Source organism: Mustela lutreola, chromosome 1, assembly GCF_030435805.1.
Source record: "Mustela lutreola isolate mMusLut2 chromosome 1, mMusLut2.pri, whole genome shotgun sequence".
Classification (NCBI taxonomy): domain Eukaryota; kingdom Metazoa; phylum Chordata; class Mammalia; order Carnivora; family Mustelidae; genus Mustela; species Mustela lutreola.
The window spans coordinates 103,598,119-103,610,931 of NC_081290.1; the positions used below are offsets into that span (position 1 = coordinate 103,598,119).

General features: G+C 36.8%; 1 protein-coding gene across 1 annotated transcript in view; it reads left to right on the forward strand.

Annotated features, from left to right (window-relative positions):
- The window catches only part of PPA2 (inorganic pyrophosphatase 2), an 87,754-nt gene that overhangs the window by 13,286 nt on the left and 61,655 nt on the right, over positions 1-12,813 (forward strand). The window contains exons 3-5 of the mRNA XM_059171702.1: positions 1,245-1,289; positions 6,643-6,696; positions 8,352-8,471. Of these exons, the coding sequence (XP_059027685.1) occupies positions 1,245-1,289; positions 6,643-6,696; positions 8,352-8,471 (219 nt within the window). The remainder of the gene's footprint in view (positions 1-1,244; positions 1,290-6,642; positions 6,697-8,351; positions 8,472-12,813) is intronic.

A 12,813-nucleotide genomic window follows, 5' to 3' on the forward strand; every position in this document is an offset into this window, starting at 1 on the left:
GGCCAGTGAACAGTCCATCCCGAATATCTTGGGATATTGAGAGGAGCAACACCCTCCTTGCTTTTGGCCAAAAGTGCATGATTTCATTTGTTTATTTATTAATTAATTATTCTTTCAGTAAATAGTCATTGCAGCATTATGAGCTTGCCGGTGTTCTAGGCACTAGACCTGTAGTGGTGAATAAGATAGATGTGAGATCTAGTTTGCACTTGATTGGAGAAGACAGACAACCAGAAAACAAGTCAGTCAGTCGTGTTAAGTGCTATAAAACTAGAATAGGGTAATGAAAGAAAAAGGGTCAGTGATTCTTTATGTGGGGATGTATCACGACAAAATCTGTTTACTTAGCGAAAGAATAATATTTGGGGGAATCATGGAGTAGGTAGGAGTGGAGCTAGAAAAAGAGTGGACTAGAAGTACCCAGTGGGCATGGTATTCTGCCTAAGAAGATGAGGTTTGGGGAATATGAAATTGGGGTTAGGCAGAGTTGAGAATGGGGCAGGGCAAAATACAACAGGCTAACCCAGTGAATTCTGGGCATGTGGAGATTGGTACCCACGGTGGTTGTGTGGATGGGTTTCCCCCATCCTCAGCTCTAATGTTTGCACCTCCTGCTTTGGAATGTGGTATTTTAGGAACAGAAATAATGTTTTAGGACCTACTTGGAATAATCATTTTTCTGTTTTGTTTCCTTCATTACTGTTTTTTTTGGTGTGTAAAAATTATATAGAAGTGTGAGCATTTGTGAATGGCATAATTTTTCCTCCCAACCCATCACATACTCTGTTTTAATTTGGAAGTGCTTGATGGAGGCATAGTAATCACACCTTGGTGGAATTTACAGGCAGGAGGTGCAGCTGAGTACTTTCATGGCTTGTTAGTCATGCTCCCTAGAGTTTCATTTCAATAATGAAATGACTGTTTTAAGTGTAATCACTGGAAACTGACAGTCTTTCCTTAAAGACTGAACACAGCCTTTGCTTATTTTATAAAAACTAGGAAATATACTTGAAAGAGACTTAGATTTTCTGATAAAATATTTTATGAAACACTAATGCTTCTGCACTGGGAATGCAAAGCTGAGAGAAAAGGAACTGGGCATTTGGTAGGTTCTCCGTAAATCATGATTCTGGACAGCCTCTGTGGTGAGTGTTTCTGTGGTAGGCTGACTTTCAGTGCTTTGCAATGCAGCTGTATTCTTTGCTGAAATATTAAAATTATAAATACCATCTTTTCTTTTATAGGAAAATGGCATTCCTACAAAGAGAGCACGAAATGATGAACATGAGGTATATCTCTAAAGGTTTTTTTTGTGAGCCACTTCTATTATCTGTTAAGGACCTTGATGATAGTTTGTGTTTGTAAAATCCTTCTAAAGTTCCCCCCTTACAAGATTTTGGTTTGCATACAGATTTTTTTTTCTTCTAATACCTGGTTAAGGCAGCTAGGGATGATCTTAGTGTTTCACTTTTTTCTCTTGTGTTAAAATACACATAAAATAAAATTTAGCATTTATTGCACAGTTTTTAAAGTGTACAGTTCAGTGTAATTAAGCACGTTTCACATGTGCAGCCATCACCACCATTCTTTGTTTCAGAATGTCTTTGTCTTCCCAGACTGAAACTCTACCCAGTAAACACTAACTCTCCATTCTCTGCTCCACCCAGCCCCTGGTAACTACTATTCTACTTTCTGCTTATGAATCTGACTATTCTAGGAACCTCCTTACCATTTCATTTTGTAACTGAAGAACCAGAGAGAATCAGGAAATAAACCCAGAGAGAATCAGGAAATGAACCCATGATAAATAAAAGTTATTTATTACAAAAGATAGTCTGAAGTAAAGGTACTTTTTGAAAATTGGTCCGTTTACCATTTTTTTTATTCTAAGGGAAAAAGGTGGTCTGAGAGGCTGTTTTAGAATTCAGAAACAAGTCTTTTGGATAACAGAGAAAAAAAGTTACACCAATTATACGCTAATAAATGTCTTCTGAATATATCTTAAATATGTGACTGTCAAACCTTTAATATTTCTTGATTTAGGACCAGAACATTTGATTGATGCCTGTCATCCCGTCTCATGCTGTTGATGCCTTTTGTCTTGCTGGTGTCAGACAGTTTTTCCTGCCACCTTCCTCAGCCTCCTTTTCCCTTAAACCTTATTTCATTTTTCTCTACTTCAGCTGAAATTTATGACCCCAGCCTTTGAATCTACTTCCAGAAATAGCCATGAATGCTGTTTAGTCCCAGCCATCCATATTGTATTTTCTTAAATTGGTGTCTGTTAAAATGGCCCTTAAACCATCTATGTTGGAACAACAAAGAACACTTGTTAGAATTTCAGATTCTAGGGTTTATTCCATATCTACTAAATCAGAATCTGCTTGATGGGGACTGTTTAGTCCACCTATGTAACAGGTGTTTCAGGGCATTCTGTACACACTGAAGTTTGAGAACCTCTGCCCTAGATGGCAGTGAAGAGATATTGAGGGCTTCGAGGCTTTATAGGTTCCTGAGGACTTGATGTATTCACCTGGAAATAGTTGTGGGTTTTTTTTTTCCCCAGTGGGAAAAATGTATTCTGAGTCCGTATAGCCAACTTAAAATTTAATTCTTAGAACATGGTTCATACGTCAGAGAGTGACTAATTTGAGTCTGTAGTTTCTGTGTTTGTTTATTTATAACTCTCTCCCATTTTTTCCAAGCCCTTGGCAATGACTTTTCTGTTCTGTTTCTATGAGTTTGGTCCTTCTTTCCTACCCCCTTCCTTCCTTCCTAGAATTCCACATATAAGTAGTACAATGCAGTAGTTGTCTTTCTCTGTCTGGCTTATTTCAGTGAGAATAATGCCCTAATGGTCCACCCATGTTGTCACAAATGGCAGATTTCCTTCTTTCTCATGGCTGAATAATATTCCATTGTATATATTAAGCACATCTTCTTTATCTTTTCATCCATTGACAGACATTTCGATTGTTTATATATCTGAGCTATTGTGAATAATGCTGCAGTGAGCATCAAAATGTAGATATCTCTTCAATATTCTGTTTTCATTGTCTTTTTTTAAAAGATTTTATTTACTCATTTGTCAGAGAGCACAAGCAGGGGGAGCAATAGGCAGAGGGAGAAGGAGAATGAGAAGCAGACGGGGAGCAGGGAGCCTCATGTAGGACTTGATCCCAGGACCCTAAGATCATGACCTGAGCTGAAGCTAGCTGCTTAACCTACTGAGCCACCCAGGCGCCCCTCAGATTTCTTTGAATAAATACCTAGAAGTGGGATTGCTGGATCATATGATAGCTTTGTTTTTATTTTTTATTTTTATTTTTTTAAGGATTTTATTTATTTATTTATTTATTTATTTGACAGAGAGAGGGAGATCACAAGCAGGCAGAGAGGCAGGCAGAGAGAGAGGATGAAGCAGATTCCCTGCTGAGCAGAGAGCCAGATGCAGAGCTTGATCCCAGGACCCTGAGATCATGACCTGAGCCGAAGGCAGAGGCTTAACCCGCTGAGCTACCCAGGCGCCCCTGTTTTTATTTTTTTAAAAAACTGCCACACTGTTTTCTGTAGCAATTTACATTCCCACCAATAATGCACAAGCATTCTCCTTTTTTCACAATCTTACCAGCACTTGTTATTTCTTGTCTTTTGATGATGACAGCCAGTCTAACAGGTGTGAGGTGATACTTCATTGTGGTTTTGATTTGCATTTCTCTGACAGTTGTGATGTTGAGTACCTTTTCATGTACCTTTTGACTGTCTCTTGGAAAATTGTGGTGGGAGGGGCAGAAGAAGAGAGTCCCAAGCAGACTCCCTCCTGAGTGCAGAGCCTGCCTACTAGGCTCTATCTCAGGACCCATGAGATCATGACCTGAGCGGAAATCATGACCTGAGCAGAAACCAAGTCAAACCAAGTTAGCCGCTTAACCAACTGAGCCACCCAGGTGCCCCCCTGCCCATTTCTTAATCAGATTTTTTTTTTTTTTCTATTGAGTCACATGAGTTCTTTGAGTTTTGGATACTAATCTTTATTTGATATGTGACTTAAAATATTTTTTACCATTTATAGTTTACCTTTTTTATGTTGTTAATTGTTTCCTTTGCTGAGCCGAAGGTTTTTAGTCTGATGGTCTTGTTTATTTTTGCTACATGTTGCCTTTGCTTTTAGTATCAAATCCAAAGTTTATTTGATCTTTTTAAGAGTTAGAGGAACTAAGGGTGATATCCTCCCATTTTTTTCCAAAGTATATAAAATTTACTAACTTTCTTCATGTATTATGAGTTTTTCTTTTTGGTTTTTGCAATAAAAATAGAAAGGAAAAGTAGAGAGACAGAAAACACCTGAAGAAGGAGGTAAATGGTTCTTGCTCATATCCAGCTTTCTCACATGAAATGTGTCCCCTCGTATCTTTCCTATTTTCTGGTAAATTTCAGCAGACCATTACTGGTTTATAGTTAACAGTAATCTTAGGATAACCAGGCTAACATTGGCTTTAAAAAATTATAAGTAATATGTATTTTAGCTGGAGGGAAGAAAAGCAGGCTGGGGATTCACTCTTCAGAGTCAGTAACAAGTGATGAAGGAGAGACGGTTTGCACACTTAAAATTCAAACCTTGTCTTTTGTTCTTTTGGCCTATTTCAAGTTTCTGTGAGTGGTTTTGGTAGGTGTCATTGTGTAAAACAGTTGTGACTAGCCAGGGTCTTCCTGTAACCTCTGAGGATTCATCTGTATGCATTTGTTCTCGTATAGCCAGGCTTTCAGGGATGAATAAATTATGTGAACATCTGCCATTTACTTGGGTTTTTCTTTTTAACAGCTACTTGAGACATATTTAAACAGGTGCTGGGGTACCTCATAAAAGAGCATAGAAAATGAAACATAACAGCAAGACTGTGTATAAAGTTGCAAGATAGGTATGAGACATACTTCTAAGGAGCAGTTGTGAATTCATTCTTGGCTTTGTTCTTTATCTCATTATGGTTTTGCGTTTCTGTCATTGGTAAACTTTAGTCTTAACTAGAAAAGCTTAACAACCATCATTACTTTTGTGACTCAAATGGCATTCTTTGAATTAATAGCATCCGTGTTTCACTAAGCCCCCACGTATTGTTTAGCAGTGCTGTAAGCCAGAGGTTTGCAACTCTGGATGAGTATTAAAATTTGCTTGCAGAGCTTTTAAAAATAAGCAGTGCCCTGCATCCATCCCCAAGCTATTGAATTCAAATATGTGGAGGTGGGCTCTAGGAAACCTTTTTTTTAAAAAATTGATTAAAGCTCTCCTGGTGATTTTGATGCGTGGCACAATTGAGAATAAGTGTATTTAATCACTGCTTTCTCAAATGATCTGTGCTAAGGAATTAGTTTTTGGTTTATTTCTGATCTGTTGTGAACTGACACTTCAAAAAAAATAATAAAAATGAATTATTAGAAAAGTGTAATTCAAGGTTTAACAGACTTAAAAATGACTCCATAAAATTGCCATTAACATTTCTAAATGAGCCAGTAACAATCAGCTTGCATATTAGCTCTGGTTCTTGGCCATACTTGTAGCACTGTTTTAACATGGCTTTCCCATGGTAAGTTGTTAGTTACTGATAACAAAATGGCATGCAAGTTGACTTTAAACTTGAGACTTTATTTTTGTAAGGCCCAAACTATGGAAAATTACAGATTTGTATACCTAAGTACTGTAGGCAGGTATTTTTACCCACCATTGACCTAGAGTCTTTTTTGTTTTAAATGCTCTGTAAAGTTCAAAAATGATAAAAAGAAGCTGGTTCTTTTATAACTTAAGGGTATCAGAAATCCTAGATAAGCAAGCTAAGTGTAGAAAGGTGTCAGTCTGACTTTTTAAACTTAATACCTATGCCAAAAGCCTTAATTTTACATGATGATCATAATAACTTGTCTTTAAATATTGCATTGGTTTGGGAGTTGTTTTTTTTAAGATTTCATTTATTTATTTGTTTATTTATTTGAGAGAGAGAGCGCGCGAGCACGTGAGAGGGAACACAAGCAGGGGGAGTGGGAAAGGGAGAAGCAGGCTTCTCGCTAAGCAGGGAGCCTGATGCAGGACTCTATCCCAGCACCCTGGGATCATGACCTGAGCTGAAGGCAGATGCTTAACAACTGAGCCACCCAGGCTCCCCTAAATATTGCTTTGTGATTTTCAAAATATTTTACTTTGTAATTTTTTTGTGTATTTTCATTTAAATAATGTAATTGATCTGTGTTACAACTTTGTGTGGTGAATAGGACAGAGATCATTACACTTATATTACAGATTGGAAAAGTGAGACTTTAGTTTACATGATGGACCCTGTCTCTCACTTCTGTTTTAGTTGGAAAATAAAAATTGAAACACGTTTCCATTCTAGTTCTGTCACTATACTGTGAAGGTGAAATATAGCAAGTTTTAATGCTGCAGCATCATGTGACATGATGGCTTAAATCCTGCTGTGTTTTAGACAACAACTTTAATTTTTCAGAAGAAATTTAAGGCATGCAGATGTATGATGTAGTCTCCACACATTTTTGTTGGGAAAAAAATTACAGTATTCTTGCACAAGAGACAAGTGATACAAAGGATAAGTAAAAATTTAAAAATTATCTGTTTTTTTTTTTTTTAACCTGCAGAATTTGTTTAATATGGTTGTAGAAGTACCTCGGTGGACAAATGCTAAAATGGAGGTATGGCTATGTTCTTTTAATATCAAGTAGAAATTACAATTAAGACTTAAAAACTTTATTTCACGTTGTCTGGCAGTATTTTGAATTTGGGATGGTTGACAAACTTCTTTTTGATAAAAACAATAGAAAACATTTTCATGAACTTGAAATGTAATTTTCAAATAGCAAAATATTATTCAAAGCTGAATTTACACTTTAAAGAGTGTGTTTTCCACTTTTGTCTCTCTGGTTTGTTATACACATATTTATTTAATTTTCTTTGACTCCTCTGTCTTTGAAAAATAACAAACATTTTCAAGGTTTATTTAAATAGATTCAGAGATGTATTTTGTTCACAGATAAAATTGAGACATATTTATTTGGGACTGATGGCAAGTTTCTAAAGACAAACTGTCCTTTAGATTTTTGTATCAGAAATGAAAGCATTTTCCTGGCCAACTCTTGATTTATAAGTGCTATCCAGGATATCTGCTATTCCCTGGTTACCTTTTTTTCCCCCTTTTTAAAATGTTTTCTTTGAGACATGAACCTATCAAGAACTTCCTTTTTGCCCTTCAGAATTTTCTTGTTCCATCTTCAGTTAGGTAAGATTCCTTAAACTTCTGAGTGAAATTTAATTTATGGCACTTAGTTTCTTTATTAAGTCTTGTCCTATTGCTTTGGATGTGATAGCAAGTATTATTTCAAGTATTTCTTTAAAAGATCTTATTTAGGTATTTATTTGAGAGAGAAAATGTGCAAGTACATGTGTACATGCATACAAGAGAGCCCATGTGAGTGGGATGAGGGGCAGAGGGAGAGAAGAGAATCTCAAGCAGACTCTATAAGGGGCTCAGTCTCCAGAAACTGAGATCATGACCTGAGCCGAAAGCAAGAGTTGGGCAATTACCTGACTGAGCCCTCCAGATGCCCCCTCAAGTATTTTAATTAAGGATTGTTATATAGGTGTATGTTTTTCAGAATTTATAGTTAGTGAATTGCCAGTAATTTCACCAAGTCCTAGTAGCATTGTTTTGGTTAATATTTTAATAGGTCAGAGTAAAAATTTTTAAAAATGGATTCTCTTTTTGGTTTTCCTTCAGAATATTCAAGCATTCTGGCTACTTTCTATCTCAGTTAGGTATAGAATCAAGAATCTGTGAGATCCTACCTAATTTAAGCAGTATTTATTCATTCAAAAATGGCTTCAAGTTATTCTTTATAGGATAGTGGGGTTTTTTGTTGTTTTTTTGGCAACTCAGTTTGAGTATATTTGATAGAAAGTTAAATGAAATTACTTGGTGAAAATCTTTACGTTAACCTTATTTTCATAAGATTGATGGTAAGACACCCAAAATTAGTATCAAAAAGCAAGTAGGTTAATCTTTATTAACATCAGTAATTGTTATTTTTGTTCGAAATGAGTGCATATATAATAACTAAAGTTATTATAAAGTAACTAAGTATGTAATCTGATGTTTCCTTTTTAGACATTCTTTCTTACCTAAAACTGTAAAGTAGAAATAAGAGTTAATTTATTTTAAAGTATCTTTGATCAGTAAGTTGGAATATAAATATTTAGCCTCATAATAGCAGACAGATTTAAAATACACAATTTGAATACAGGATTAATCATTTCTCATCCTCCTCTCTCCTTTTTTCCATGATTTACATAGATTGCCACAGAGGAGCCATTGAATCCCATTAAACAAGATATAAAGAATGGCAAGCTACGCTATGTGGCAAATATCTTTCCTCACAAGGGTTATATCTGGAATTATGGTGCCCTCCCACAGGTAACATTTTTTTATAATGGTAAAACTTCTCTGTCTTCTGAAAAAATTGCCCTGTAAATCCTGTGAACTACTTGAATTTAAATTGGTTCTGAGGGCATGTCAGTTTGAGAGATTTGTAAATTTAAAATTTTTTAATGTGGAGTTTTAGTGTATCAATAATTTTTTTTCAAACTATATATATATGTCTTTACTTAAGTTCTTAGAGTTAGGCATATAGAACACTTACATTTGGCATTTGAACACATTTCTTGCTCTGGACTTGGCAGTTAAGAGTCAGTAAAAAATGTTTTACCCACTTTTTTTTTTTTTTTTTTTTTTTTTTTAGATTTTATTTATTTATTTATTTGACAGAGAGAGATCACAAGTAGGTAGAGAGGCAGGCAGAGAGAGAGAGAGGAGGAAGCAGGCTCCCCGCTGAGCAGAGAGCCCGATGTGGGACTCGATCCCAGGACCCCGAGATCATGACCTGAGCCGAAGGCAGCGGCTTAACCCACTGAGCCACCCAGGCACCCTGTTTTACCCACTTTACCTTCAGTCGTTTCTTTGATGCTTTTATATACAGTCATATATGATAGCATCCTATCTTATCCCTTTTTGTTTTCTTCCCATGTTTCCTCACCCTTGGGAAATGGTATCTCCTTCTGCTCAAATGGTGTCTCCTACTGATCAAATTATTTAGTGAGTAAAACTCGGAGTATGCAGAATCATAAGTCTGGGTTTAGGAGACATAGAGAATCATCTCTTTTTATGATTATAAAAGCCATCTATATTAGACTATCTATCTGGATATTTAAGTTTTATATTTTATTTTATTTATTAATTTTAACATTTTGCATGAAATTCCAAAATGCTTTTGGGGAAGTAACTGAGAAAAAGGAGTCTGGCTTTATCCTACTCAAAAAACCAGCTGCCCATTGAGAATATTTACAGGAAAAGAAGAGAGAAAATTGTTTTCTAAGGGGTCAGCTGCCTTTGATGCTTTTAGGCCACCCACATGGATACATTCTTGCTTAAAACAAGCACTTCTAAAATGATGTACTAAGAATGAGAATGTCTGTTGAAAAAGTGAAGGCAGGTGTTCTGACTCCCCACGTGCCTAAGTAGACATTCTGTTTGACCTGTCAGTAAAAGGGTAAAAAAAAAAATTTTTTTAAGCTCGGGGGATACTCTTTGTAGGAGCGGATATATGGATGAGGAGAAGGCCAACGAAGCAGTTGGATTGGAGAAAGACAAAAACAGAGACATATAAAGTAGAGAAGGCAGGGGACAAACTGAAGTTCATATATTTGTTTATTTCATGAAACATTTATTAATAATTTTTGTGCTAGTCAGTGTATAGATGGTGGGTATACAAAGAAAACTGATACACAAGACAGCACATACGTGACTAAGAATGTGGGTTTTGGAGAGATGGCACTTACTAGTAATGTGACCTTGGGTAAGTTAGTTTGTCCTTCTGTGCCTCACTTTCTTCATCTGTTAAATAGAGATGATAAAGTACCTAGTGCATATGGTCTTATTGAAGTTAAATCAATTATTACACGGTGATCTTAGAAGAGTGCCAAGAGTATAGTGATCACATTATTATAGGTACTGGTATTTTTATTATATAGTCTTCCCTCTAAAAAAATTCATAGGGGGTGATCAACAACTAAACCACTGGTTACCATGGAGCATAATAAGTTTTTCTAATTCATCTACTAGTTCTCAACTTTTGTAGTTTTTCTAACTAAAGTCCTGATGAGTTTTTGTACTCGTCTAGATGTGTTTGAATTTTCAAGATGCCCCTACCTACTATTACAGTAGTCTGTTAGGTATAGTATTTTTACTGTAGACTCTAGCAGTCTCTTAATGCATCCTGAACTGTTGCCTACTGACATTTAATACTGTCTAGCATCCAAAATAGCATTTTAAAGGCTTAAATCTCCTAATGTTTTGCTCATATGAGAACCTTTTTAGTGGTTTCCTATTGCCTCAAGAATAAAATACAAAATTCTTTTTTTTTTTCTTTTTAAGATTTTATTTATTTGAGAGGGTGAGAGAGCATACAAGCGGAGGGGGTGTGGAGAGGGAGAAACAGACAACCTGCTGAGCAGGCAGCCTGATGTGGGGCCTGTTCCCAGACATTGGGATCATGACCAAGCTGAAGGCAGATGCTTAACTGACTGAGCCACCCAGGTACCCCAGAAAACAATGTTCTTAGCATGGTTCCTGAACCCTGCCTGATCTGGGCTCTGCTTCCTGCTCCAATCTCCTTTTATAGCGCTTGTCTTTCCTCATTTCCATTTCACCACAGTGAGTGCTTTAGTGTTTCTAATTTCCCTTTTTTCTATACCAAGACTGCACAGAGCTGTTCCTTAGTAGATATGAGAGCAGTGCCTGATGTTTGCCAGGCAGTGCTGTAAGTACTGGAGGTAAAGCAGTGATAAGAATGACAAAAATCCTTCTGGGTCTTTTATTCTGGACAGAGTGACCGACAACAACAACAAAAGAGTAATAAAATGTATAGTGTGTCAAATGGCAGTAAGAATGTTGGCGAACAATAAGGCAGGGAATGGGACTAGGATATATTGGGAATGTTGTAATTCTGATTAAGGAGAAGGCCTCCACAAGAAGGGGTTATTTGAGTGAGGACCTCCAGGAAGTGAGGGGCCAAGTAGCATGTACATCTGGGAGGGAATGCAACAAGAAACGGGATGTATAAAGGTCCCGAGGGGGAAGCAGGCCTAGTGTGTTTGAGTAACAGAAAGACCAGTGTGGCTAGAATGGATGTGAGGAGGAGAAAATAGACCTGTAGTTTCTCTGCCATTTTTAACCAGAGGTCTTTACCATCTTCTTAAACCTGCACCCAAAAGTGTGTGTGTGTGTGTGTTAGTTTTCAGCAAAAGAATACATGAGGTTGCAGAGAACTTATTTACCAAACAGTAAGTGAGCTGATGAATGTTTATGAAAAATTGAAATTAGACCAGTTGTTTATGGGAAAAGATAATTGTACCTAATATCTTTTTGCTTCGTTGTCAGTATCAAGACAGAATGAGTCTGGTAAAATGATAGCTAGCCCCTCGTCCTGTTTATATTTTTTATTTCGTCTCCAGTTTCTCATTCTTCTTTGCTCCCTCACTCCCATGCTGGCCTTCTCATGATTCCTCTTGTTTTCCAGGCACACTCATGGTGCAGGTTTCATCTTTATTGTGTCTTCCAGCTAGGAATGGTTTTTGCCAGAAATGCATATGGCTCACCTCCTTAAATGTTTGGTCATAAATCACCTTCTTCGTGATGTCTGCCCTGAAAATCCTTTAGAATATAACCTTGTCTCCTGCTTCCCTACTTTATTTTTTCCCTTTTCTGTAGAATCTACCAACTTCTAACATGTTCTGTAATTTGGTTGTTTATTATGTTTATTGTGAATTTTTTCCAGCTAGAATGCAGACTCCAGGAAGATAGGGATTCTGTCTTTATTGTTCATTGAGGTCTTCCAACTAACTACTTAGATTATTAGTGCCTGACACCTAGTAGGTGATTAATAAATATTTGGGGAATGAATAATGAATGCATTGTGTGTATTACATTTGTTTTGTATGTGTCTGTGGGTATTAGATTTTGCTGTTTTCTTATGATTTGTCCTGTAACAGAAGGAAATTTGTTCAGAACCGTTACCAAGCCAACCATGCTTGGAAGAACAGTAAGCAGCAGCATTTTACTTAAGTAGCAGCCTCTTCCTCAGCTTGTGATTCGTCAGCGTGCTGTCATTCTTTCAGATCTCTAGCTGTCTAGACTGGTGAACCTTAATTAATAACTTCCCCCTCACTAGCAGTAATGCCTTCCCCAAAGTTTGGGTTTGGCCTGAGCAAAAATTTTCTTTTGTTTGCTTTCCCCAAGTTGTATTTCCATGTATAATGGGTTATTCAGTGTTACAGCTTCTGAGTGAATATTTGGAAGACCCATTATGTTAATGGACTGGATAATGTTAAAGGACTAGAATCACAAAATTTAAGATTTCTTTAATTTTTTTTTTTGTGTAGTGCAACAATTCTTTCTTTCTTTCTTTTTTTTTTTTTTTAAGATTTTATTTATTTATTTGACAGACAGAGATCACAAGTACGCAGAGGGGAAGGCAGAGAGAGAGAGGGGAAGCAGGCTCCCCGTCGAGCAGAGAGTCCGATGTGGAGCTTGATCCCAGGACCCTGGGATCATGACCTGAGCCAAAGGCAGAGACTTTGACCCACTGAGCCACCCAGGTGCCCCGCAACAATTCTTTTTTAATTGAAGTATAGTTGACACACAGTGTTACATTACTTTCAGCTGTACAACATAGTGATTGGACAGCTCTGTAGTTTATGTT